Here is a 25,269-nt window from a genome sequence, read left to right on the forward strand (position 1 = left end):
AAACTGTCCAAACTAAACCGGGATTACGAAATATGTTGTATGCAAATTGTTATAAAACTCGATTTTTTTCAGAACTCGCCTTATTTATCCAACTCGGCAGAGCCTCGTATGATAAACGTATGACTCGTGCTAAAGAATTATAATGTTGCAACTTTTTGCTTAACTGCTTTTAATTTTTCGTTATTCATTTATTGTTTCTGCTTAGATATAAGTTGTTTTGATTTCTGTAGATTTCTGCTGTAGTTCGATAGAAACATCTGAAAGTGTAGTCCTCATATCGAGAAATTAAAAGTGAGAGTGTGTGCGTGCAGCGTGGAGTTAAACTTTTCGAAGTGCCATGGGAACCTTCACAGCAACTGCACAGAAAGTTTAACTCCATGTTGCACACACTCTCACTTTTAATTTCTCGATAGGTTTGGGAACTGGGAACAGGGCAACCATTTTTTTTTTTTGCTGGCTTTCAGGAACTAGTTCCCTTGAGTTTATTGAACCCAAATCCCAAATCCATTAATCCATTTTTTCACTCACTCACTCGCAACCATTCGCGAGCGAACACGACCGCCAGCTGTCAGCACCTTTGCCAATAGCTTCACACAGCGAAACAAATCTAGAGTTTTTTTTTTGAAAAGGTCCTATCTAGATAAAATTTTCAAAAGGTCCAATCTGCATGGAAACCCATGACGGAAAGGTTGTTTTGATAATTTAATCTAGCTATAAGCAAAAAAAAGCAAAGTAATCCACTTTAACGACCCCGGGTCTTTTGTGGTCTCTGTTGCAAGTTTCTGCTCATTTCTAGGCGTCCGAAGGTTATGTGTGGTGAGTCACTCAAAACCTCTTTTACGCTAATGGACCGACGTTTTACTTCCCCATCTGATAGAAGGCGTGGTCAGGCAAATCTCGTCTCGAAAAATGCCACCGGGTCCGTCCGTCCGTCTAGCTATAAGCTATTGTGTTTCAAATGTTTATAGGACCTATTAAAAAAAAAACTCAAAAAAAAATTCGTGAATATTTTTGTCCGTCGACCCGAGTCCCAAAAAAAATATGTTCAGAGAGGAGAGAATCTAACAAAATACCAGTGAGGCGCTCGCTTCGCCTTCACTACCACAGTTTACCTACAATATATATTTGGCATGGTTGAAATTGCTGTCAAATATGTCTTTGTTGTTTCGTTATCAACAAAATTGCAAAACATCTTTGATAACTTTGGGCAGTTTCATAAATGATCTAAACAAAGCCGATCGCAGACTATTTCGAGTCAGCTTTGAGCGACTTAGCGCAATCAGCCTCTCTGAGCCATTCGCTGTACAACCCAATTGGAGTGAGAGTGAGAACAAAGAGAGAGTAGCGACTGGCGTGGAAGTGACAAACGGTAGGAAACGGTCAGAGCAGTTTTTCGTCGCGTTTGATTTGTGATCGCGAGTGAATGAGTCTTTTTGGAGCAATCAGGACCCTTGCCTGAGATATTGAACAAAATCTATGAAAAAGCTCCATGCAATATTGCCACTCTTTAACTTTTTCTTCCAGAAATGTAGTGCCGATCAGATCGTGCTATCTTGACGCACCCTGCAATTGTGACAAGTTGCCCTAGAGAATTTTTGTCAGAAGCCATTTAGTGCCTCTTCCAAGCACGTCTACTGAATGTTGCTGTAGAGAACGCAAAACCAATGCTGTGGAGCGAACAATTTGTTTTTTATATATTTTTTTAATTGTAAAAAGCATGCCTTGTAATTTCAAATGTAAATGTTATGGTTTTAAATATTTAATAGGAAATATACTAACCAAATGTAATCAAACAATGTCAATGCATTGGTCATTTTTGTTTCATTTCATTAAAATCTTTATTTAGAGTGCATCAATCGCTCGCTCGTCTCGATCACCTTATAAATCCCTCCCAAAATCATGGCAATTAAAAAAAAAGTTTCCACGGCTCGATGTTTTCAGCATTCTTTCAAAAACTTATCAAAAGATCGTAATCTTAGACGAAAACAACATCATCGAAGGTAACGTCTGTTTGAAATGTTTCCTTAGAAAAACAACACAGTTCATACTTTGTTTTCTCTTTATTGTTCGAAAATAATTAGTCTTTGCAGTGAGAGACACACTTCGGGTGATTTCTAGTTTTGTTGTTATCTTACCAGTTTTTTTGTAATTTTATTTTCTTTTTTATTTTCTTCTTCTTTACACTGTCGCTACACGGGTAAAACAGGTTATATTAAACTCTCTAAATGCTATAGAGTGGTTGTTTGTTGTTGTTTGTTTGCTTCCTTCTGTTTAATGTATACCTTAGCTAAGTTATCACAAATTAGATTTTTTTTTATCTCTCAGAACCTAACCTAAATAGGAATGTGTGGTTGTTTGTGTAATGTGTGTAGTGTTTTGTTCTAGAAGTGCTACAGGTCGAACATGGTAGAATTACTACAATATATTTAATATACTGACGGTTGCGTAGGTTTTGTGTGTGTGTGTGGAGTGTACATTTTAGGTTGTTTTTTTTTTCAGTTTGTATGTATTTGTAGATTTGGAGTACACCGAAAGGACATGTGCTTGCCTTAATGAGTGAGTTCGATAAGTTAAATGCGGGCATATTGCACCCAAGGGCTACCAATTTTTTGATTTCACAATAAACGAAACGATTCTACACATGGGAGAAGGGCGGAACGAAACATTGCTACAGGAGACTGCTTACATTACATGCAAGTGCGTCTCAATCGTATGATTTGTGCCCAATAAAGTGGTTTACTCTGCTTTCATCACACATTTATTTTTGTATTGTATAGACACCTAACTCTAGCCACATAATAGTATCAAAAAGTAAAAACATTTTTGAAATGCCTCTTTTGTGCTAACAACAAAATCTATCTAAAACTTGTACACATTTATTACACAAGGTTACTCTCGCCAGCACTTGGTTTCATTAAAGTTAGAACTGGTTGTCGCATTCGTTTTCAAAATGTTTATTGAGAAAATTAATGTTATTTTATGCTGAAACGTCTGCAAATTACAATGATACTAGGAGTCTATTTCTCGAGAACGCTAAAATACTCTGTAGGACAAAAAACAAACAAATCTAAAATAAATCGTCTCAATTCCTATTGCCATTCTGCCCAAAATAAGCAATCTCGCGTCCGTTAATAAAATAATACAACTTAAAAAAAGGTTCTTGCATCTAGTGCTCGTGGCTTCCGTCGATGAGCGACTCGTGCTGCTCCTCAAGGTCCGGTATCCGGACGACGTTTGGCTTCCGGCAGTGCCGCAGCCGCCGGTAGACCAGCTTGCCAAACTTGAGCAGCGGATCGCTGTCGTCGAACTTTACCAGGAAGGCCACAAACACCAGCGACAGGAACATCGGCAGCGAGCCCAGGTAGAACATCAGCGGGTACGTCTTGCCGTGCAGCACCATGTCGAACAGCATCGCGAGTGGGATCTGCAGCGAGATGGCCACCGTGCCGATCAGGGACGATGTCAGGAAACAGGCCCTGGGTGGAGAATAGAGGGAATTTTGATTTGTATTATTAATATTATTTCGACGTGCTCGTGCTATCTTGTCGCAAGTATCTATTTGACGTTCCACGAAAAACGCGTTGAGTTATAAGTTAATTTTTATACAGCTGTCAGGAATTTACGAGTGACACAACGTTTGGCGTTTGGCATCCGCTTTCGAGGAAAACACATAATCCTGCTGAAAATTTTGCAAAATATCCTCGCTCCTCGCTTCCGGAAATATCTGGACGGATTTCCCATAATGCACTTTTGAAAATTTTTCATTTAGCGCTTTTTGAACAGAAAATTTTTGCAAAAAACGATTAGAAAATTTGTTTTCTAAAGGGATAAACCGTATTTTTTTCTCAAAATTTCTCAAATTTGTACTTTTTTCCAAACCTGGAACTTCCTTTACACCCTGGTGAAATAATGACAAAATTCAATTTAAAATACCAAAATTTTGCCATATTTGTAACCATAACTTATACCTAATATATTTCTTAAAATTGACTAATACTAAAAAACACAAAATTCCGTATTTTCTCGAAAATACTCAAATTTTTATAATTCGCAATATAGGTATCAAACGATTCGAAATTTTGCATGCACTGTTTAAGAGTTTTTTGAATGAAATACTTAAATTTTCACAAAATACCGTATTTTCTTGAGAATACTCAAATTTTTATAATTTGCATTATGGGTATCAAACGATTCGAAAAAAAATTGTTTTAAGAGTTTTTTTAATGAGATACTTAAATTTTTACAAAATACCGAAATTTCTCGAAAACACTAAAATTTTTATAATTTACACATGGGTAACAAACGAATCGAAATTTTAAATGAATTTTAACTTCTAACTAACTGTTCTAGAGTTTTCTGAATGAAATACTAAAATTTTCACAAAATATTTCGCTTCTTTTGATACCCACATTGCAAATAATGAAAATTTGAGTTCTCTCAAAAAACACGGTATTTTGTGAAAATTTGAGTATTTCATTTAAAAACTCTCCAACAGTGAAAATGCATGCAAAATTTTGAAAATTTTAGTATTTTCGAGAAAATACGGTATTTTGTGAAAATTTAAGTATTCCATTTAAAAAAAATTCTCAAACAGTGGAAATGCATGCAAAATTTCAAATTGTTTGATACCCATTTTGCAAATTATAAAAATTTGAGTAGTTTAAAAAAATACGGTATTTTGTGATTATTTTTAGTATTTATACTTTGAAACTTACCATATTATCAAAAAAATATTTACTAAGAAGAAGCTTCAAAATTCAACATAGGGGAACAGCATCTAATTCCAGCGTGCCTCTAATGTTGTCATAGTGCTGAATTCGATTACAGCTCATTAAAAAGCGTTTTCAACTGTAATCGAGTGATAAATAACTCAATAAGAAGAGAGCAAGCAAGTTTCTATCAAAAGTTGTGCAAAATTAGTTGTTCAAATAATGAAAATCAGTAAATTGGATGGAGTTAGGAGCGAGTGCTTAACCTGCCAAACATACGAAAATTTCCCCTAGTTTGGTTGGTCAGTTTTAGAAATATATTTTAAAAATATAATTTATCGTCCGTTATCGTCGATAAAATTATCGCCGATAGAATAATCGGAATAACGATAACGATAGATTATCGTTATCGTCGGGACTACTATCGTTATCGTTATCGAACCTCGATAATTCTATCGTTAACAACCTTGCATACTATGCATTTTTTGTATATTTTTGTTTATCCCATATTGAATAGACGAATAAAGTACAAATATCGAAGAATAAAAAAAAGAAATTGCCGAAATATTTTCGCTGAAAAGCTGCCCTTCCCAATTCATGATCATTAATCTCGTATTAGTTGAAGCACTTAATAACAACTAGTTTTTATTTTAAACTAATTAAGGCATTGTCAGTCGCGACTACAGAGTGTCCTTCTCCCTAACCTCAATTCTTTTAAAGCTATGGTTTTACAAAAAAAAAGGCTAAGGTTCTACAAAAAATACCTCAAATCAGGTCCGGAGTAGCTCTCAAAAATATTGAGTCTTAGCCAATCCAAAACAAGTCCAGTCATCTCGGGAGAAGATCTCAGGAGTCTCTAATCTATCAATTCGAAGTTCAATGTTACAAGTGAGCAGCCTTCCCAGAATCGTTAAAAATCTTTCATGAATTTCAGAAGATAGGAGGAGTGGTCCAGATCGCAAAATTAAGTGGACAATGGATTTGCCGAGAAATGATGAAGTTTTGATGTCTTGAGAAGAGTTGATGCAAATAGAAAGGGACAACTTTTTGTTTGGTTGAAAATTAAGGTGGTTCTTGATTAGGTTCTTTTTGAAAATCTAATTTTTCAGGAATATTTTTGAGTTTTTTTTGTCTTCTAAAAAGTTGTTGAGCTTCCCAATCCAAGCAACTTTGTCGAAGACACCTGAGTTTTATCTTGCAATCTTCTCCTTCTACGATCAATTTTAGAAAAATCATCTGAACAAACCTTGTCAAATTTTTAAGGGGAAAATGTATGGGAACACCCTAACGAAATTCGAAAATCTTTACGTTTTTTTTAATTTTACAGAGAAAGCCATTAATCAAGCCTTTAACTTTTGAAAGATGTGACCAAAAATCTTTGAAATTTTAATTAAAAAAATATTTCTGAGAATACCACACGGTTATTTTTATCCACCAATAAGAAAGTGTTGTGGTTTCAAGAAAAAAAAATAGGATTTAAAAAAATATTAGAATAACTTTTAACAAAAAAAAAAAAAAAAACAAAACAAAACAAAATATTAAACCTACACTTACCACAGCCACAACGCTTCCGACAGTACGGTTCCCACCAACCCGTTGATGAAGAGCACCAGAAACTGCTTCCGCGAGGGCAGCTCGAACACCTCCAGCTGGGAAAAGTTAAGTACGAACAGCAGCGGCCACAGCAGCAGCAGGTTCCACATGCCGACGAAGCCGAAAAACAGCGGAATGTTGATCTTCTCCTCGGTGTCACTTTTCCGCTTGACTAGCACCAGGTAGGACGCGTAGAAGAAGGCGCTCATGATGGCCAGCACGATGCCGCGGCTCATCTTGGGCTCGCTAATCTCCGACAGGGACACCATGACCTGTGGAAGGGTAAATTTCAGCATTTTAGGGAAATGTGAATCTACGTTGAAATCGTTACGAACCGCTCCGGATATGCTCAACAGGACGGCAAAGATCTTCGACACCGTTAGTTTGTCACCGCAGGACGAGGGAAACATCGCGGCCAAGATCAGCGTGAAGAAGCTCGAGGTGGAGCTCAGCAGCGTCACCATGGCCGTTTCACTCGGTTCCAGGGCCAGCTGGAACATGTAGTTTGCGATGAACCACTGTAAAAGAACGAATTTAAGTTCAAAATTCGACAGTCATAGAGCACACTTACCAATATCGAGAACATCAGTGCCGTTCGGGCCGTTTTGTGGTGTGACTTTTGGCGTCGCACGCGCAAACTTGCCGCGTACGAGAGGCGCGACATGAGTGCCTCGGTCGCCTCGTGAGGGGACATTTCCCGGACCTCGGCGACCTTGCTGAACCGGACGCTTCGTATACTGGAGTCGTCGCTTTCGGTGCCGGATACCGCCACTTCCGTCGTTTTTATCGGGATGAAGGAGGAGTCACTCTGGAAGAAATTTGTTATTCAAATGATGAAAGATCCAAAACTTCTACATATTTTTTATAAGCATAAGTCCAACAGCGTTTCTTGTTTTATTATCAAAAGCCCAAACTTTCTACTTACAAGAGTTGAGTTTCCATTTCCGTAAAAGTTGTCGTCCTCTTCGGCGGTGTCCATCAGCTAAAAAGATGCACAACAAATCATGCCGACCGGAACATTAACAAAGAACTTTTAAAAACTTACCGCATAGTTTCCCTCCCGCTTACAGCTCTCCTTCCATGGCGCAATGAGCCCCAGGAACACCAGGTAAACTGTGAACATCGAAGCCTTAAAGTACGTGCAGAAAAATGGCTTGTCGTAGTTTTCATTTTCGTACAAAAACTGAAAGTATTTGAAAAAAAATGTTAAGCCATTAGTATTGTTCGAGTGATTAATGGCACTGCTCGAACCGAACCTTGGTTAGCTCACTGGACGATACCCAGATGATGTCAACGAGCACTAGCAGTACAATCCCGAGGACCAGTTTTTGTGCCTTGTTTAACATTCTCAATTCCGGAGATTCGCGCAGTTTCGCGGAGATCTGTCTGATTGTTTCGTATCACTATAATACTAGATTTGTGTGTGCTCTTTATGTTTGTTGTATACTGTTGAAAATTGATCGTCTCTCGATGATGACCCAATTTGTAACCGTCAACTCGATAATTTTAAAACAATTGATGATGCGCCGTCTGGCCACTGGTCAAGAGCTGCTGTTGTTGTAGTTGATGTATCACTGCAGCGACCCTTGCACTTGGCGACACCTCCATCGTCTTCGTCGTGGACGTCGTTGAGAAGATTAATCTGGTCATTTGATGCGAGAGAAGAGTGCGCGCGCGCCCGTTACCAAAGATGGTTGTTTACATGCCTTGGATTAGGCCAGATAATACCACTCGTGAGAAGAATGGTGTTATCGCCCGGCTTCTAGACTTCACGGATGATCACATATCAAAGCTATGAGGTGACCTGGAATAATGGAGAATGGAAAATATAAGCACGAGTAAAATAACTGTATGAGAATTGTTTCATATACTGACTGAATGTTACTGAAACATATTTCAGGATTTTAATGAGCTACAAACAATTAACACATAGAACGCATTATTTTACTTAAAATTCAGCACCAAGTTCCATTAGTTCAGGAAAGACATTAAGTAAAAATTGAAGAACTTAAAAATATCTTTGCATCTAAAGTTGTATTTCTAGAGTTTTTTTTAAGTCTTATATACAATAAACATATGAAACAAAGTAGCTTATAGGACCTTTTAAATAAATAATCAAGATTTTTTCAATTTCACTAAAAAATCTAAACATTCTTTTTCGGATATTAAAAAGCAGATTCTTCTGCTTTCACTTCATTTACTGAATTTTAACGTTTTTTTTTTCATCCAAGGACTGTTCAAAATAAACTTATAGTTGGAGATCCTTAATCTCTGGATTATGTAATTTAGTTAAAAAAAAAAATTAATAATATTTAATTTAACATCGTCAGGCCAAAACATTGATATTTTAAATTTTATGAAAATGTTGATTTCAAATATTTTATTATTTATTATCTTCACACTAAAAACAGAATATGAAATAAAAATTAAATAAAAAATTAAAGTGTTGTTTTGTGAGCATTGCGGTTCCAATTGAATCTCGATTGTAGAATGAATTACAAATTTTCAAAATGCTTTTTATGTAAGGAAACAACATTTAAAAGTCTAACCTATCGTCAAAAAGCAATTCAAATTTGATTTGTTTTACAAATAAATGAAAATAAGTACGTGATGACACGTTGCCTTAAATGATGATTTGAACACAACATCGAGAAAAATATTTAAAAAATAATAATTTGATAACAAAACAGTTAGAACTCGAATTTGATGTTAAAAATGAGATAGTAAAAAAAAATAAGAAAAAAAAATCGTCCTTGATTTGATTTCCGAAATTCCTAAGTAAAACTAATAAAACTAATAATCAAAATTTTGGGTAAAAGAGGCTTTGGGTTGTAATCTATAATATTTTTGTGAGTGCAAAGCATTTAACCCTCTACTGCCCAAATTTTTTTTTCGAATATTTTTATTTTTTCCGTGTTCAGGAGGTCATTTTGAGCAACTTTTGTTCTACGAAAAACTTTACTTCACTTGTTTTATCTTTTTCTTGTTTCATTTTAAGTATTTTAATTTGCATTTATCTTGTTAAATTTATGTTTGTTTTTGGTAGTATTTAGCCTATTCTAACACCTCCTATCATTACATTTTGCCTATCTAATTTTTTCATGTTTTTACAGTAACTTTTTAAATTTTTTGCATGTTTTTCACATTTTCTGCTATAAAATGGCACCATTATCATTTAAATTGTAAATATATGCGTAGAGGCATAGTCTGGTGCACTAGAAAAATTATTGCATACTTCTTTTTACTTAAAGTATAGGAAATGTTAGTAAAAAACACAGCCAAAGTTGACCCCTAAAAATATGACATTTTTTAAAACATTGGCTAAGTCACAATAAACAAGTTCCAACCCATACATTTTCTAAAATTTTAAGAGTTCTTCTTTACAATGCATTTTAAAGATCAAAAATTGGTTGAAAAATGGATTTTTGACGATATCCAGCTCATGTCAAATGTAAACATTCACTGACGTAATCAAGGCAGACTACTCGTTAACATATCACCATTGACCTAATTACATTGTTTTGCTAGATTTGAAATTAAAGAGATGAACAATATTTTTAAAGAAAATTATTAACTTTTTAAATCTAAGCAAATGTAATAAAAAAATCTTAGTGATGATTAAAAATGTTTTTTTTTTTGATTTTTTTCCACTTTATTTTATGTTATTTATTTTTTCAAACGCTTGTGTGTTATCTTGTGACACGTCTGCTGTAAGAAGATGGGGTGTGTCTCAAGATAACACACAAGCGACGAATGACGATATGTGAATGATACCCGGACAAATCTTGGATATTTTTTTTTAGAAAATGGGAGACTGAATAATTATTCGTGAGGCATTTTTATTAAAAAAAACGTTACTTAATCCACCAGAAGGTGGTTGCTGCCTTCCTCCTGAAAGCTTTGGCTAACGCTTACTTAGTAAAGACACTATAGGGGAAATATACCCATTTTAATCACTCTAAGCCGTTCGACCAATTCTAATCACTTTTGCCTTTTTCCACTATTAAATCAACATTTTCAGATGTATCAACAATGGAGAGCTGCTTGCTCACTTTTATTTGAGCTATTTATTACTTTGGAACAGCCAAAAACACTATATGAAAGCTGTAATTCATGATCAAAGTGCTGATAGGCCGATAATAGAAATAGGCTGAGAAAGGGTATAGTTCCCCTACATCTGAGTGCTGCCATCTATGATAAATTTAATTATTCATTTGAAAGCACTGCAGTGTTTGTGTGCGTGCACGGCGTGCACTGAGCGGAAAGTTCCGACAGCTATCCGCCGGAGCTTTCAAATTATGTAAATAATGACTCTTTTTAGTATCAACCAAAACAGTTTTTCTAACATAACTTTTGAAGTACTGCACCAAACCGGATGAAATTAAAAAAAGACTTAAAGGACCTGAAGGCGAATCTAAAAACATAGATCCGGACAAAATCGATCGGACCAGTTCCGAGAAAAGTGAGTGAGAAAAAAAAATTCTACGTCCATCCACACGCACAGACATTTGTTCAGAATTTGATTCTGAGCCGATATGTATAAGTAAAGGTATATCTAGAAGGCTTATTTAAAAAGTTCAATTTTTGAGTGATTTTATAGTCTTGCCTCAGTGAGGTGAGGAAGGCAAAAAAAGAGTTAAAAATAACATCCGGTAACATTTCACATTTCTCGATGATAGGTGGATATAAATCATTTTGAATATAATAAAACAATGTCAATTTACCGAAAATACTCTCATTTAAAATTCACAAACATTTTCAATAACTTAGAAATAGTTTAGATTTGAACAAGACACATTATCTGACACTGAGTATTTCTACACCCAAAGGAAAAATATATCTCAAAATCTGCAACAGTAGATTTGCTGCAGAAATTGTCACATTTTAGAACATTTTTTGCAGCAAGCCCGTAGATCATTTTTGCCCGCGTGTAAACATTTCAGCGATCTGCAGTTCTCACCAACACATATAATGCTGGCCCGTCCCCGAGCAACACTCCAAAGAGAAGAATATGTTGGTGCTCTTTCACTCCATTTCATCAAGCGTCCATGGCGCGGTGGTTGCGTGTCGGATCAATAACTAAGAAGTTGGTAGTCAATCCTCGTTTTGTTAAGGGATTTTTTTTGTGAAATACAACCAAAAAGCCGTCGGTAATGTCGATAATTGTCGGTAACGGGTAAAACTGTCATACCCCTATATCGCTATTTTTTTTCGTTTTTCTATATCGCAAAAAAAATGCATGAGGACAGTTTTCATGCAGATTCTGATATACTTTCATGCCGCCATGCATCACAATCATGCGACCGCCGTTTGGGTGTACTTATTCCAAGATTCATGCTAAAAAAATGTTATTACTTCAGTTAAAATCAACATCGCTACAATACAATTTTATCTTAAATCTTCTTTGATCATCATTGGAAAATTCACTACCGCTCGCACATGATTGCTAATCCATCACCAATATGATTACATGTGTGGATCCGTTTCACAACCAACCAGTCAGTCAAGCCAAGCCACACGCAGAAGAGCTTCCCGGAATGAGTCATAGTTTGGGAGCGGATATCAACCTATCAAGCTGGACTGACAACTGACTCGAGCTACACCGGAAAGGTTGATTTTTTGGGAAAAGACACTTTTTAAAGATTATTTTATCTTGTTGAATAGTTTTCAAATTCTTTTTATGTTTAATTTTTTTTTTTTCAAATTTACTTAAACAAATTTGAATCTACGACGCAAAGATTGTCGGTTCATCGTGTAACACACTGAACCACGAAGGCTGCTAGCACTACATAACAATATTCCAGGGAGCGTTTTAATGATGGAACGATCCACCATAAATCACAGCTGAGCTCTAATGATAGGCGGTTTTAGCGAGATTACGTCATCACAATCCAGTCAATATCACGCAGAGTTTTCGAGTATGAGCCCTTTAAGGTTAAATCCATTTTGTTTCTTCCAAAGTCTTCAACAACACTCATGTTGTACTACAAATTGATTCGTTTTAAATTAAACTTGCCCCGCACTACACCGAACCTTAATTGCCACTTAAATAATGCATTATCACATGCTGTGAATCACAAACTCAAAATGCAATTATCAACTGGCGTTGGAGCTTAAAATTGAGTCGGGTTGTGACCCGCTACGAGACCAGTATTATTTATAGAGTCGCACATCTATTTCGAAGTTGTGAGCCGTGGTGGTGACACAATTTCTCACTCTGTACTCCGCACATAGAGAGCATGCCGGTAATAGAGTCGTTCACACACAATTCCCCGAAAAGCACTGCTCTTTCACCCCCAAAAACCTTCACTTAAAGAACAAAAACCCATAAAAATCACCAACAACAACACACAAAAAAAGCTTGTTCCTGTGAGCTTTCCTCGCCAAAATCAACCCGGGCTTGTTTTTCTTTCGTCGTCGTCGTCGTCGCCGCCAGCGTTAATATGAATTTCAAATAAAATTGATTTATTGGTCTATTTTTGCCTCCCAGCCAGCCAGCCAGCCGCAGCAGTGCCTCTCCTCCTTGTTTGCGCGGTTTGTTTGTACACACGCGTCTCAGGTTCAGGTCGGCCAGCACTGGTGTACGTACGTGCCTGTCCCCCTTCTGCCTGGACTGCGACGACCGACGACGGAGAAAGCCCACCCAAAATAATGTTGTTGCCGGCAGTGCGGATGGGATGCCGATAAAGGGCAGGGTGGCAACTTCATCACTTGTTTTAAGAAAAACATCTAGAGGTTTTTTTTAATAGGTCCTTTTAAAAAAAAAAACTCTAGGAATATTGAATGCACAATCAAGAAGAATAAATGTATTTTTTCAAAAACTTGGAATCTTGGAATTGTTCCTTATGATATGTATGATTTGGATTTCCAAGATCTTATAAAAAAAACTGAATACAAAAATACTTTTTGAAACATTAAATGGTCTTCGTTAGGCTATAGGTATGAAAAAAAAAATTATTTGAAATCATTATTTAAATTTTTAATTCTAAGGAAATTTATGCTGTAGAACATTATATTGCAGTGCTTTTCTAGTGCTGATGTATCACTTCACAATGGACTTTAACATATTTTTTAAATCTTTGAATTTTATTTGTTTAAACTTATGAGCATTTTTTTCTTCAGTGTGTCACATCGAGATGTGACGTTTTTTTGGTCTTTATAAAAATGAACTCATTTCAAATATGAGCTCTCTATGATAAAGGGAAAACCAATTTTGATGAACATTAAAATTAGAAGTCGGACATTAAAATTCAATAGGCTTTGCTGCATTAGCAAGGACTTTTGAAGCACGTCAAGAATTGCCAATAAGATTCTGGAATGGTTAAATTTTGTATCATAGCTTCTGCAAATTACTGTATTTTTTTTAACTCTGAAAACTTTTTGCAACAGACTCAAACACCCATTCAACCTCAGGTCAAAAGTTGTGCGAATTTTGTGCACTACAAGTCTACTATTCTAACTTTTTGGTTGATGAAATTTTTTCTGATTATTAGGCGATTTTGCAATTCAAAATGAAATATCAAACATCAAGAAATTCTGAATCTCAATCGATTGAATTTTGAAATATACAAATATGTGGTGGGGGCATGTCTTAGACCGAAGAACAGTGGTGTGTTTATGATCTGTCCGAAAAATGCATTTTACACTAGTTCAGTTGTTTAACGAAAACAAAAATTTTACCAAAAAAAATTCTATCACTCATTTACAACACCGATTTTGGCATATCGTCACTTGTGTGCTATCTTGTGACACGTCTGCTGAAAGAAGATGTGACTTGTCTCAAGATAACATACAAGCGACAAATACCCCAACATTTTAAAATATACACCCACAAAAGCAAGCCGAGAGGATAGCTCTACCAAAATCAAATGGTAGAATAAATCTAACGCGCATCACGAAAATCAGTTCGTTCGGTCATTGAAAAATGTCATTCCATTGAGTGGCATATATCGTCAAATGACCATCTTTTAATATATCGAATTAGGTGGCCGATACGGCAAAAGTGCGGATTCGATATGTCTTGGGATTGATTCTCAATATCGGAACTTTTTTGAACCTATGAGAATAACGCATGAGAATACCGCGATAATCTACAGTACAGTACCTTCCCGATTTTGGCAACATGAGGTAATGCCAAAACAGGGATGTTGCCAAAATCGGCAAATGTTCAAATTTTTTTAAAGAAGGAATCATTTTACATTTGTTTGAAACCCATCCATAAATAACGCAAACCCTTCAGGAGGAGGTAGAATTTAGGGACCAACCATTAATTACGTAATTAACGAAACAGACGATTCTTTGCACTGGCAAAACATGTGTTTCTCTCGAATACCATACCGAACATTTCACTTCGGGATCTATGGTTATGTTTTATGATTTAGACGTTACGTGATTATTGGCTGCCTTAAAAAAAATGACATAAATAATGCATTATCTAAAAACATTAAGTAATTTTTGATTGATTTGAGTAAAAATTAATAAATAAATCCCGTCATCAGGGGTGACATTGGGTCTGGGGGGTGAGATTGGGTCATACAAAAATGATGATCCTCCAAAAACTTTAGGAGACTCCAAAATATCAAAAATGTTGTGGTGTTGTCAAAATTACAATTTTGACCAAATTTTCATGTGGTTTGTGAATGATCAGATGGCCAGTTAAATGAGTTTCGTGTTTTTATTTTAAATTTGAATAAATATTTTTTTTCTTTTTTTGGCTGTGATTAAAATAAATGTCCGACTAGAGCACTCACCCTGTCCGAGAGGGGGTGGAGCGGCCGCAAAAAGGTGAGCACGGGGCGCGATAAGTGAGTGCTCTGCTCACCGAACCCAAGTCGCCCCGAGAGAGGTAATTCACGGGGATGACAACAGTGACCCAAGAGCGCAGTGGTAAAATTTTTATTTTATTTTTTTAATTCTTTTTTTAATTCTTGCAAATTAGGGATTTAATATGAAAATTAATTTAAATTACATTGTATGACAATTTTTCCTCATAAATACTGTGCACAGCGGGAATTTTACGCTAAAGTGTGTGCCGTTCGGCGCTCGTGTACCGCCGCAAGAGCTCCTGGCCGGGCCCTTGTCTGATGGGACCGGTGACGAACGGACGGCTGAAGACGGTCTCAGGGCCCAGCCCGCGTCGATGCTATAACGTGATGTGCTGTGTGTATGTGCAGTTATACGGAACAAAAGTTCACAGCGCAAAATGTTTGGGGTGGATGTGAAGTAATATTTTGTTGACCATGACTTCTTTTTTGAGTAATTTTACCTTAAAAGAATTTGCAAAATAATGAAATTCAGCAAAAACTAATGAAAATTTCCAGTTCCTGATGTAAAATCAATTTGTTTTACTAAAAATCAGATTATTTTCAGATGTATCATTTTTTTAAGTAGTAGACTGTAAATTTCGTGATTTGTTCAAAATAATGTCTAATTTTTTATCTTTTTCACATAGAAAGGTTTTAAACCTACTCGATAATTAAATCTTAAAAAGGTGTAGACTAGGATGTAACAAAAATGACTTTTTGGCGGGCATTCAAGGGTTTGTTCCGGTGGGCATACTAAGCCCAAATCCAAAATATGAGCTTCACAGAAAAAAATCAGTTCCCGTAATCGTGAATTAAGTTCACGAATGTGAGATCCACGAAGGAATTTATTCATGAGTATGGTGCATTTGCACCATAAACGTGAATATATTCCTTCGTGGTTCTCATAATCGTGAACTGACTTCACGGTTTCGAGAATTGATTTTTTTCTGTGTTGATTGGACGTAACAGGAGCTGGCGCTCCGCCCTTCAATTTTAAATGGGATTTAGCCCGTAAAAAAAGATTTTTTCAAAAATGTCACTTTTTGAGGCATTTTGGCCACCGAAGCGTTTATTTTCAACATCATTGGCGTGTAGGCCAGATCCTTGCGCATCTTTTGGTATATATAACATTGAAATTTGGAGCACCCTGGAGCTCGGTATAGGCCTTCAAAGTTTGTCATTTTTTCGAAAAATCGGCCCCGGCAAAATCAAATGGCGTCTAGGGCGTCGCGAAGCGCGACGCATATCTTTTTTGCCGGGACCGGTTTTTCGAAAAATTGACAAACTTTGAAGGCATATACCGAGCTCCAGGGTGCTCCAAATTTCAATGTTATATATACCAAAAGATGCGCAAGGATCTGGCCTACACGCCAATGATGACATTTTTGAAAAAATCTTTTTTTACGGGCTAAATCCCATTTAAAATTGAAGGGCGGAGCGCCAGCTCCTGTTACGTCCAATCAAGCTCATATTTTGGATTTGGGCTTAGTATGCCCACCGGAACAAACCCTTGAATGCCCGCCAAAAAGTCATTTTTGTTACATCCTAGTGTAGACCCAACTTATTACTAAGCACAAAATCACAGATTTAATTGACTCTGCACTGATAGCAGGGCAATTTTTTACCTCTCAAATATAAAGCAAAATAAGCTTTAAAAAGATACGTCTTTTTAATGTAGTCAATAAATCAACAGAAAATATACTATTTCTACAAAACATAATCAAGGAATACGTACGTAACGTGTAAGGTATCTCAAAATTTAAATAAATAAAAATAATACTTTAGGGTTTATGAACAGACCAACACTAGAGTTTTTTTTTTTTTATAGATCCTATAAACATATGAAACACAATAGCTTATAGGACCTTTTCAAAAAAAAAAAACTCTAGAACTGTTCACTGCAATTGACGTTAGAAATAAAATAACAAAAAATCCTAATTGTAATATGTTGCATTATTTGAAATTTGGTATAGTGTCCGTAGTGGGAAAGATTTTTTTCATGGTATGTTTACCACATTTACATAAAAAAAACAGATAATAACAAAAACAAAACTATTTTACAAAGTAGAAATTCTTAGTAAATTCAATGTTTGTACAACTTAGAACCACCCAACAGCTTCAGCCCAGTTTATATAGAATCCACATAAAGCTTTAGCTATACAGCATATAAGCATGTATCTGTCGGTGTATGCTCAAACTTGGTATCATCGGCAGTAATAATACTTGGGAAAAGCATCTTCCGACCAGTTCGTGACGACATCCGCGGTACATTTGGACAGACAAACGGCGTCACTTAAATTACTTTTTTTTTCTTTCCACGCAATTTTCGGTGCCGGAGGTGACCGTGTTTACATATGGTATCCAATTTTTTCCTTATCAAATTTTACGAGGCACACCATTGTTTTGTCAGAGACGACACTGACAAATAAAGTTTTTTCTCAGAATGGACGTCATGTTTGGATGTTTCGCAATTTAATAATAAAAGCGTCACAAATTGCTAATGTTATGATAATTGAAATAAATTTACCAGGTAAATAAAGGGAGCTCTTACTTAATGCTATAACAAAATAAGGAAACATATTTGACCGACAGCGGGATGTTTTCGTCCATTTCCGATAATTACCTTGTCTTGATCAACTTTGTCTGTTCAATTCACGTTAACATTGTACTTGTAAAACCGTATTACACTCACAAAACTAATATCCGAGTCCAATTCAGAAAGTTATTACCCGCAACAAAAAAATCCCTCAATCACAAACGCGTCTGGATTGCGAAGTGCAGGCAATTTTTTTCGCCTCTTGAAGTGCGACGACGATTGGTTGAAGTTTATTTCACCCTTTTGACAGCTCGAAACTGACAGTCCAATGTGTGCCCGAAAACGCGATGAATGTTCATGCGCGCGCCAGAACGCCAGCCAGTACGCGATAAAGAGACTGTGCGATGAACACACGTCGTGGGACCAAGGGAATGGAATACGCCGGGCATTTTTAAGGTTCAACCATGCGCAGGTCCTCTACGGTGTGAGTGTGCCGCGTAAGACGTGGACACCAATACCAAATGAAGGAAATCAATGGTGTTTACCTGACGTAATAAAGCCTTGGTGGTGAAATGTTTCCAATTTGAATTTGAAAAAAATGAGGAATTTATATTGGGATTAATCTGGGTGCAGATTAGTGGTTAGCAAAGCGCCATCAATTTAGAAATGTCAAAGCAGAGCCAATTTACTACATTTTCGCAAAATGATACCAAGAAGGGAAAAGTATTGTAATTAAATTAATTAATTGGTTGACCAACCAATTTTCAAGTAACTGGCACTTGTGGCGAGTAACCACGTCGTAAAGAGGCTGCTCTAGTAGTAACAAGCTTTACTAACATCCCTGGCTCATTCTCTCGAGATCTTCAAACTGACATGGTGGGCGCCGTTGGTGGCCTTTGACAAGGGCTGGTGATTTTTCGCAATTTTACGGTAGCGGAATTAACACGGGAAATTTGCCCTTGGCCGTGAATTTAGTAAACACTGTAAGATGTCGTGACATTGTCAAATTGCTCCTCAGTGTATATAAATATAGATTTTAATTCAAACATTATACAAGATTTAAGTATCCATATAATTAAATCTTGCAAAAAAGCACATCATATTTCATATGTAATTACACATAAACCTGTTTTTAAAAATAATAATAGGGTAATTCTCTACCAACTCACACGAAATCGGGAAAAGTTGCCCCGACCCCTCTTCGATTTGCGTGAAACTTTGTCCTAAGGGGTAACTTTTGTCCCTGATCACGAATCCGAGGTTCGTTTTTTTATATTTCGTGACGGAGGGGCGGTACGAAGATAGAAATTTGGAGTCAAAGGGACTTTTATGTAAAATTAGACGCCCGATTTGATGGCGTACTCAGAATTCCGAAAAAAACGTATTTTTCATCGAAAAAAACACTGAAAAAGTTTTGAAAATTCTCCCAGTTTCCGTTACTCGATTGTAAAAAATTTTGGAACATGTCATTTTATGGGAAATTTAATGTACTTTTCGAATCTACATTGACCCAGAAGGGTAATTTTTTAGAACAAAATTTGTCATTTTAAAATTTCGTGTTTTTTGTAACTTTGCTGGGTATTTTTTTAGAGTGTAACAATGTTCTACAAAGTTGTAGAGCAGACAATTACAAAAATTTTGATATGTAGACATAAGGGGTTTGCTTATAAACATCACGAGTTATCGCGATTTTACGAAAAAAAGTTTTGAAAAAGTTGGTCGTCGTCGATCATGGCCGTTCATGGTCACCCGCAACAGACACGGACGACGAAACAAAGAGAAACGCAAAAAGTAACTTTTTCAAAACTTTTTTTCCTAAAATCGCGATAACTCGTGATGTTTATAAGCAAACCCCTTATGTTAACATATCAAAAATTTTGTAATTGTCTGCTCTACAACTTTGTAGAATATTGTTACACTCTAAAAAAAACCCTGCAAAGTTAGAAAAAACACGAAATTTTAAAATGACAAATTTTGTTCTAAATGAAAAAATTACCCTTCTGGGTCAATGAAGATTCGAAAAGTACATTAAATTTCCCATAAAATGAAATGTTCCAAAAAAAATTTACAGTCAAGTAACGGAAAATGGGAGAATTTTTAAAACTTTTTTAGTGTTTTTTTCGATGAAAAATACGTTTTTTCGGAATTCTGAGTACGCCATCAAATCGGGCGTCTAATTTTACACAAAAGTCCCTTTGACATCAAATTTCTATCTTATCACCGTTTTAGGCTGCAATTTTAAGAAAAACACCTCTTTTTTCGCATGTTCAAAAATGAAAGGGGTCGTACCGCCCCTCCGTCACGAGATATCAAAAATCGGACCTCGGATTCGTGATCAGGGACAAAAGTTACCCCTTAGGACAAAGTTTCACGCAAATCGAAGAGGGGTCGGGGCAACTGCTGTGTGAGTTGGCGGAGAATTACCCAATATATAAAATTAAAATAATATTATTTAAAACTTGAATGAAAGAAAACGCAGGGCAGTTTGAGCAGTTTGAGCTTTAATTCTGTAGATGTAAAATTTTATATTTTAATAAAATAACGATGAACAAATTGCATCAAACGCATGGAAAGTAAAACAAAAAAGTTATGACCATAAATGCAGATTATTTTATTCATTTTTTTTTTTGAACAGAAAATATTGTATGGAAATGTATGAATCACTTTTCAAGCACTCAGCTTGCAAAATCTAAACTTAGAAATGTGTACCCTCCCTGCAAAGGCTTATGAATTTAAAGGTTCTCCAAATCTCTGAATTGCAATTGTAACATCCTGGAGCAGAAATGTTAATTTCTAATAAAAACAATAATTAAATTGAATTGAATCACTTTTCAAACTTTTATAATTTTCTGAAAATACCAATTACAAATGAAAAAAAAACTTTTATATTTGAAATTTTATGTTAACTTTTTTTTAAAACTCGATTTTTTTTGCTGAAAAACATTTTAACTAACAAAACATTACTTCTCTTATTTAACTTTTTGATAGATTCTCAAGGATATGTTTAGTGTTTTTTAAATATATTTTAGCCAATACATTTTCTTAAAACGCATTAATAATAGGATGGCTCATTCGTAAATTCTGTTGTTGAAAATTCTAACACATTTCACAAAATTGAGCCAATAATTATTGTTTTGTCATGAATATTTGGTGTCAGGGGAAAATCCCGTATGTTTGGCAGGTTAAGCACTCGCTCCTAACTCCATCCAATTTTCTGATTTTCACTATTTAAACAACTAATTTTGCAAAACTTTTGATAGAAACTTGCTTGCTCACTTCTTATTGAGCTATTTATCACTCGATTTCAGTTGAAAACGCTGTTAATGAGCTGTAATTGAATGTCAAAGTGCTGATATGGCAACATTAGAGGCACGCTGGAATAAGATGCTGTTCCCCCATCTGGAGTTTTTTTTTTTTTTTTTTTGGAAATGTCCAATAAACCAAATTTTCAGTTTTTGCTTTTTAGGTGATTTTAATAATCCGACTCAAGGCGGTTTCAAAAACACATTTGGTTTATTGGACCTTTAAAAAAAACTCCAAATATTGTGTATCATAAACATCTGCATTAATTTCTAGCAGGTTTTAAAGTTCCGTGAAATGTAATGACTATTACCTGAACACCCCTGTTCATGTTTTAACGTTTTGGTGTTTAATCTTTTCAGCGCTTTCATACATGCTGTTGACCAGAGAACCATCACTTGATCGTTGACGCGTATGATCAGTAGTGCTGATAGGATATTACGGTCCTGTTCAGCAACGGAGAAGGACAACCATAGGCAGGGGAAAGTGGGTCAAGACGACCATATGGGGCAAGAGGAACAATCGCTCGTAAGATCGTTATTCTTACAATTTCCAATATTCCAAATATGAGGATTTGTTACTAACAATGCAATTAGTTAATTTTACGACCACATAATCACCAAAACGACGTAAACGCCACGGGACACAATATTGAATGTTGTTTTTTTTACAAATCCTTTGTTTTCTTATAACAATTGGAAAGCCCAAAATAACTTAGGGTTCGTATTTATGTTCATTTTATCAAAATTCAATTTTTCCTAGATCTGTAGTGTCCCTACCAATGACTTGCACCTATTCCAAAGTATGATTTATCTTTTGGTTATTTTTGTTAAAAGCTTTTAAAAATCTTTTTCGAGAATACCATATGGATTTTGAGTATGGTAAGAATACGAATTGCTGCATTAACATATTTTATAGGGAAATTAATACATAAAAGTACTTAAAAACTGATGAACAATTGTAAAAAATGTCCATACGAATTTAAGTTGTTTTATAATAATGAACTATTTATCATCCAAGTAATTTATTACTTTTTTCGTTTTCCGATCAAATTATTAGTAAAATATTATTATTTCATCTAAAAATGAAAGAAACTTTTCAAATACATGCTAATCTGATGTGTCTAAGTGATAACAGTTCAATTGTCAGCAAATCAACATGTTGTTTCATGCATTGTTTCTCTTGCCCCAGCGGGTTGCTCGTTTTGCTCCACTAGTTGAAAATCAATTTTATACAGTACAAAACAGGATTTTTTAAAACTTGTTCTATTAATGTTTTAGGCAAGACCTGGAATAAGACGATTATCAAAAATTTCAACATATTTTTATGTTTTTAATGGTTTTTAACGAAAATTTCATTAGCTTGTTACACTTGCCCCACTTTCCCCTAGTCGCCTAAGTTCAAACTCAAAAGACCGATTCTTAGCACTTGTTTACCAAGCAGTAATTTTTTCAAGTTGAACTTTGGATGGTTCTGATAATTTTCCATGTTTTCCCACTTGAACCACACAAAAAACATATTTCCACACCAAAGTTCCTATTCTAAACATATATGTGAGCAGATGTTGTAAAATGTATAAACGCAGGGAATTTTTAATTTTCCCAACTGTTTTAAATAATAGCTCAAATTAATGGAAGGAATGCAGATATTTAATCAATCTAAACGGTATTTTATAGTAAAATGACTCTTTTATAAGCCCTCTTATTGACAGAAGCAGATTCTGTAGGTATAAAATTATACAGGACATTTGAAAAGGGGGTACCGTAAACCGGGGTGACTTTGATAGGATTTCAATTTGTTTTTAGAATATTTTCCAACAGGTAAGGTTTTTCTCAACATTATTATTTTTAAAACATGTACTGGGGTAGACTACACAAATTCCATGCACTATTTCGGAAAAAAAGTTTTTTCAATAATGTTTAGAAAAATAGTTACGTTAAAAATTCTTAGTTTTAATTCCGGGGTGACTTTGATAGTCATAGTTTTTCTTGTTAAAATCATATTTAAGATGTTCAAACTTTGTTTGTACGCTAAATGTACCATCACTAAAGTAGCTGATATAGTTTTTAAGAAAAAAAATCAATGTTTATATTTAGTTAACTAAGTGTATAAGCTTTTTAGCAAAATACATATAAATTTTAGGTAAAATTTTTAAAAAGTCGGAATTTTGCCTGAAATTTTGTTAAAACTAGTTTTGATTGTAAAATTATCGATTTATATAGCATTTTATACTGAATTCGAAGCACAAATCACAAGTTTTCACATTTTGCAAGAAATTTGTTCAACTGAAATTGCCTTTTAATTTGGAGATATTTTTTTAATTGTGTTTCAAAAACACATATTATTTAATATTTACAAACTTTTTTAACCTTCTCCTAGTGGAAAATTGTCCAAAGAATCCGAAAATGCATTCCGTTTTCCGATTAAAAATCATGGTCATTGAATCAAGATACTTTGAGAAGTTTAAAATAATGACTTTCATCAACATTTTCTTAAATATAGTTAACTAACTTTTTAAACTTGTCGAAATTTTATGAAAAGTTCTTCTTGAGGTACTTTGAGCACTTCTCTACCACGGTCAGTATGTTTCTAAACCATTCCTTACGTATTTTAATTATACTCTTCATTTTGCGAAAAAATCGCAAACCTATCAAAGTCACCCCGGCTATCAAAGTCACCCCGTTTTACGGTATATGGAAGCGTTGTCCCGTCACGAAAAATGACAATAGTTTAATTTGCAATAGTTCGTGAAATCGGTTTTGCATCATATTTTGGATTCTCTTCGTACTCAAAAAACCCTTTAAAATGCTTATTAGAAATCGAAAATTGGCCAAAAGGATCCAGAGTTACGGCTGACGCAAGTTTGCGTTGTCCCGTCACGCCAATTTTTTGGTCAAGGCACGAATTCAAAAAAAGATGCTAATTTCTCGTGTCTAGAAGCAAATCGTGTAACACGCCAGTTTTTGATCGATCTAGACTAAATCGACCCTCCAGAATCCAAATTTGCCTGTTGATTTTCCTGAGTCTCAAAGGGAAGCGAGATATTCAAGATGGCGTCTAATATGGCGGCAGAATGGAAAAAACACCATAAAAGGATTTTTAAGTTCAATCAACTAGTCAAATTTAACTAATCTGGGGTCGCTGAACTCGAATATGAGCCATATAATACTCCAAAGTACTCAGAGAATGTGCAATCCAAGATGGCGGCCAAGATGGCGAACCTGGAATATTGGAAATTTTTATACAGAAATGTAACAGGCAGTCAACAGGTCAAATTTAATCAATTTGGGGATGCTGAACTCGAATATAATCCTTAGAATATTCTAAAGTCCTTAGAACAGTCTGTGCGGCATAATGCCAAATACGGTGACAAATAAATAAATAAGTACTCAGGGAATGCAATTCAATTTTCTAGCTTCACCATCTTGGATTGCACATTCCCTGAGTACTTTGGAGTATTATATGGCTCATATTCGAGTTCAGCGACTCCAAGTTAGTTAAATTTGACCCGTTGATTTCCTGTTACAACCCTGAACAAAAAAAATCAAATTTTCTAGCTTCGCCATATTGGCCGCCATCTTGGATTGCACATTCCCTGAGTACTTTAGAGTATTCTATGGCACATATTCAAGTTCAGCGACCCCAAGTTAGTTGAATTTGACCCATTGATTGCATGTTACACATCTGAAAAAAAAATCAAATTTTCTAGCTTCGCCATATTGGCCGCCATCTTGGATTGCACATCCCTGAGTATTTTGGAATATTCTAGAGCTCATATTCGAGTTCAGCAACCCTTTGTTAAATTAGACCTGTTCATTGCCGGTTACATTTCTTTATAAAATATCGAATATTCTAGCACCGCCATATTGGCCGCCATTTTGGATTGCACATTCCCTGAATACTTTGGAGTATTCTAGGAGTCATATTCGAGCTCAGCGACCCCAAATTAGTTAAAGTTGACTAGTCAGTAGAGATTTTCACAATTGCTTCATTTCGTGACGGGACAACGCGAGCAAAACCCTCTTTTGCAAATTATCTGCGTTGTCCCGTCACGAAAAGAAGTACCTGTCAAATCAACAAAATTTGACGAAATTGGGTGATCCAGTAAGCAAAATCTTCGTTTTTCATTTTAGAAACAACTGTAAAAAGGGTTTTTCCAAAAACTTACTAGGAGAGCAGAGTTCTTCACTTTTGTGTATGAAAATCAAGATGATCCAATTGTACGATGTTGTCCCGTCACGCTACATTTGTAACTCTCTTGACTCAAACTTTGTGTTTTTAAATGTTTGCTGAAGTGAATCTTATTGGAAATTCAATGTACTTTCCA

General features: G+C 35.4%; 1 protein-coding gene across 3 annotated transcripts; it reads right to left on the minus strand.

The window, feature by feature from the left end:
- Positions 1-2,041: 2,041 nt before the first annotated feature.
- Positions 2,042-25,133, minus strand: LOC6038388 (solute carrier family 35 member F5). Of its 3 annotated transcripts, none has more exons than XM_038260318.1 (8): positions 25,111-25,133; positions 7,559-8,106; positions 7,348-7,485; positions 7,228-7,284; positions 6,874-7,110; positions 6,638-6,820; positions 6,264-6,574; positions 2,042-3,476 (listed from the first exon to the last, which is right to left on the minus strand). In XM_038260318.1, exons 2-8 carry the CDS (start codon positions 7,646-7,648, stop codon positions 3,167-3,169), a joined length of 1,326 nt encoding a protein of 441 aa, XP_038116246.1. In that variant the 5' UTR covers positions 7,649-8,106; positions 25,111-25,133; the 3' UTR covers positions 2,042-3,166. The 3 variants fall into 3 exon arrangements, with proteins under 3 accessions (XP_038116246.1, XP_038116244.1, XP_038116245.1); XM_038260316.1 differs by lacking the exon at positions 25,111-25,133 and adding an exon at positions 17,730-17,930; XM_038260317.1 differs by lacking the exon at positions 25,111-25,133 and adding an exon at positions 12,032-12,254.
- Between the last annotated feature and the right edge of the window lie 136 nt (positions 25,134-25,269).

This window comes from Culex quinquefasciatus, chromosome 3 (genome assembly GCF_015732765.1).
Source record: "Culex quinquefasciatus strain JHB chromosome 3, VPISU_Cqui_1.0_pri_paternal, whole genome shotgun sequence".
In the NCBI taxonomy this organism is placed as follows: domain Eukaryota; kingdom Metazoa; phylum Arthropoda; class Insecta; order Diptera; family Culicidae; genus Culex; species Culex quinquefasciatus.

Bases quoted from the DNA above. Each gene is read 5' to 3' on its own strand.
- LOC6038388 (XM_038260318.1), bottom strand. From the start codon at position 7,648: ATGTTAAACAAGGCACAAAAACTGGTCCTCGGGATTGTACTGCTAGTG. The intron at 7,111-7,227 runs GTAAGTAGAAAG...AATTTCTTCCAG, and splicing joins GAAATGGAAACTCAACTCTT to AGTGACTCCTCCTTCATCCC. The intron at 6,575-6,637 runs GTTCGTAACGAT...ACCCTTCCACAG, and splicing joins TGTTGAGCATATCCGGAGCG to GTCATGGTGTCCCTGTCGGA.